Source organism: Corticium candelabrum, chromosome 12 (genome assembly GCF_963422355.1).
Source record: "Corticium candelabrum chromosome 12, ooCorCand1.1, whole genome shotgun sequence".
Classification (NCBI taxonomy): Eukaryota; Metazoa; Porifera; class Homoscleromorpha; order Homosclerophorida; family Plakinidae; genus Corticium; species Corticium candelabrum.
The window spans coordinates 5,325,901-5,329,251 of NC_085096.1; the positions used below are offsets into that span (position 1 = coordinate 5,325,901).

At 43.3% G+C, this 3,351-nt stretch overlaps 1 protein-coding gene across 1 annotated transcript; it reads right to left on the minus strand.

The window, feature by feature from the left end:
* Positions 1-1,328: 1,328 nt before the first annotated feature.
* On the minus strand, positions 1,329-2,411 carry LOC134187629 (uncharacterized protein K02A2.6-like). The gene has a single exon (XM_062655780.1). It carries the CDS (start codon positions 2,409-2,411, stop codon positions 1,329-1,331), a length of 1,083 nt encoding a protein of 360 aa, XP_062511764.1.
* Positions 2,412-3,351: the final 940 nt, after the last annotated feature.

Below are 3,351 nucleotides of genomic sequence, written 5' to 3' on the forward strand. Positions count from 1 at the left end.
GAACATATTGATATAATAGACAATTGTTCCCAAAAAAATACGCAATGAGATTAATATAAAGATATTAAATGGACATATGAATGGTTTCATTACAAAGGAAAGTTAAAAAGACTAAAGAAGACAAACCAGAGCGATGATATTCTGTGATCAAGAGTCATAACTGATCATGACATGTAGTCCAATTAGCGGATAGTCTTTGCCAGTACTGACTGCAGTGCTCACGTAAAGTGTGGCCAGAGGCTTACAAGTAATTATACATACATGCACCTCTCTGAGACGATGCTCTCAAGGCTTCAGTTGCCGTCTAACTCTAGGTAACATGAAAGATGTTATTCTATAGCGTCTTATTCACCTTTAGTCAAAAACTGGCTACCCATGCATATACTCCTGAATCGAGAGAAGCCATTAAGAGATCAGTGCCCAAAGGCTTCTACTCTTGTGGTCACGCCTATCATGGCATTGTTAACCACAACATCAAAGAGTTTTACTCAACTCTAGAGCTACATGCACACGAACACGAACTCGAACACACACATGTAGCGACACGCATACACACACACACACACACACACACACACACACACACACACACACACACACACACACACACACACACACACACACACACACACACACACACACACACACACACACACACACACACACACACACACACACACACACACACACACACACACACACACACACACACACACACACACACACACACTAGACCGAAACCTTAATATTTTAAGCTAACAGAGAATTTTCAATACAAGATTCTTTATGAAAACAAGTTTTGTGAAAATGCAGATTGTTGACGTAGCAGTTGAATAAATGGTTGTAATTAAAATTATATAATCTTTAGCTATTTTAGTTATTATATAATCTTTATAATATTACATTATATAAACTTACTTAAATTTATAAATTATTTAAAATATTTAGTTTATTATAGGTTATTACAATATTATATTACTTAAATATTTAAAATATTTAAAATTATATTATATATGATATTTACTATATAATCTTTATAATATTATATTATCTTTAGCTGTTATATAATCTTTAGAATTAGCCGCTACAATATGCACCCGACATGTAATACTCGTTTAACTTACATCACTAGTTTGATGTCGGTTATCAAGCGTCGCAACCAGCTCTCTTTCAGAGACCTACTGTAACGCTTTCAGTTGTATTATGAAGTCTACTAACGCAACTCAACACAGCTAAGTTACTCGCTGTTCCGCGCTTTAGCATAGATTCTACTACGCATGCTCAAAGTCTTAAACTAATAAAGTCACTACTGTCACATCTCTCCTCTTTTAGTAAATAACAAAGTCCTTCAGTCGTGCCGGTTTTTTGATCTCTCGTCCTGATCTGGTCACCTTCTTTGGCGAGCTTGGGAGTTGCTGTCCCTGTTCTGTGCTGTCTGATGGATCTCCTAGGCTGGTATCGTCTTTGTCAACGTTGTCTGAGTCATAGTCCAATCCCTCGCTAAGTTCCGAGAGCGGTTGCGGTGGGGGGTTTAGATATCGTCTATTTCTGCGCAGAACTTTGCCTTGGTGTTTTATCACGTACGACCGCGGAGTCTCGTGTTGCTTTATCACTTCTGCGGATTCCCATTCTTTTTCCTTTTGCACTCGAACAACTTCGCCTGGGCATAGTTCTCTACTTGGTCGAGCTCCTTGGTCATGATAGTACTTCTGTTGCCGTTGTCGTTGTTTCAGCTCTTCCGATACGTCACGAGGCATTTGTGGCTGAAGCACTCCTGGGCCTGCCGGCAACTTCGTCTTCAAGGTGCGGCCCATGAGGAGCTCAGCTGGGGACGCTTGCAGCTGCGGTATAGGGGTGCTTCTTTGGTTGAGGAGCGCCAGGTACGGGTCTCCTCCATCATGAAGTGTCTTTCTGAGCAGGTTCTTAATGGTTTGTACGTTCCTCTCTGCAAAGCCATTAGATTTTGGGTACCCCGGGCTTGTGGTTGTAATGGCGAATCCCCATTCATTGGCAAATGCTTGCATTTCTCTGCTTGCAAACGGCATGTTATCAGATATTATTTCTTCTGGAATACCGTGAGTAGCGAACATGTACTTCATGGCGTTAATGACCGACGATGAGGTCTTGTCTCTCAGTTGCTGAACGTCTATGGAATAATAGTCCCCTACTGTCAGATAATCTTTTGCTTTCAAATTCATGATATCCACTCCTAGCTTTTTCCATGGTCTTGTTGGTAGTGCATGCGGCAGAAGAGGCTCCTTAGTATTGCTCCTCCGGAAACGCAGACAAGTCCTGCACTGACTAACCACTCGGTCGATGTCTTTTGTCATTCCTGGCCAATACATGACTGCTCTTGCTCGCTCTTTGCATCTTTCCAGCCCTTGATGAGATTCATGTCCAATCTTTAGCATGTCTGATTGTAGCACCTTTGGTATGATTATCTTCCTTCTTTTGAACAATATGCCCTCTGCCTGATGAAGCTCGTCTCTGATCGTCCAGTATGCTCGTATCTTGGTTGGTACATCCTCAATCTTTGGAGGCCAGCCCATTTCTATTTGTCGATTGAGACATTGTAGCTGTTGATCTGCTGACCGTGGCCTGTTGTAACTGCGCTTTCTTTTTTGCACTTACTGGCAGCGAAGTGACAAAAGCATGGACCATGACTTGCATGTCACTGGTAAGTTCTGGATCCGTGTCGTGACTAGTCGCCAAGTGCGCCCGCGACAGAGTGTCTGCTGCGTACATTAGCTTGCCTGGAACATAACGAACCACCAGGTCATATCTCTGCAGCTGTAGCATCATTCTTTGAAGCCTTGGTGGTGCTGCACCAATTGGCTTCTTCATTATAGCTTCCAAGGGCTTGTGGTCGGTCTCAATATTGGTGGTCTTTCCATATATATATGGGTGAAATTTCTTGCATCCGTAGGTGACAGCGAGCATTTCTTTCTCTATTTGTGCGTAAGCTCTTTCAGCGGTTGTGAGTGTCCGTGATCCGTACGCTACTGGCTTGCCTTGCTGCATGAGACATGCCCCTAAGCCACTCTGTGACGCGTCCGCTTGCACTGTGACCGGTTGCTCAGGATCATAGAATGCTAGCACTGGATCACTAGTGAGTGCTCGCTTTATGTCGTTGATGGCCGCATCATGCTGTGTATCCCATTTCCACATGCTTCCGTCCTTTATCAAATCTCTGAGTGGGGCTGTGATATCGGACTCCGCTGGAATATAGGGGGCCAAGAACTTAATCATGCCTAGCAGTCGCTGTACAGCTTGCTTGTCTTGGGGCTTTGGCATACCCGCAATCGCCTCAATCTTTTCCGGATCCGGTCGCTGTCCCTGTTGACTAAGAAT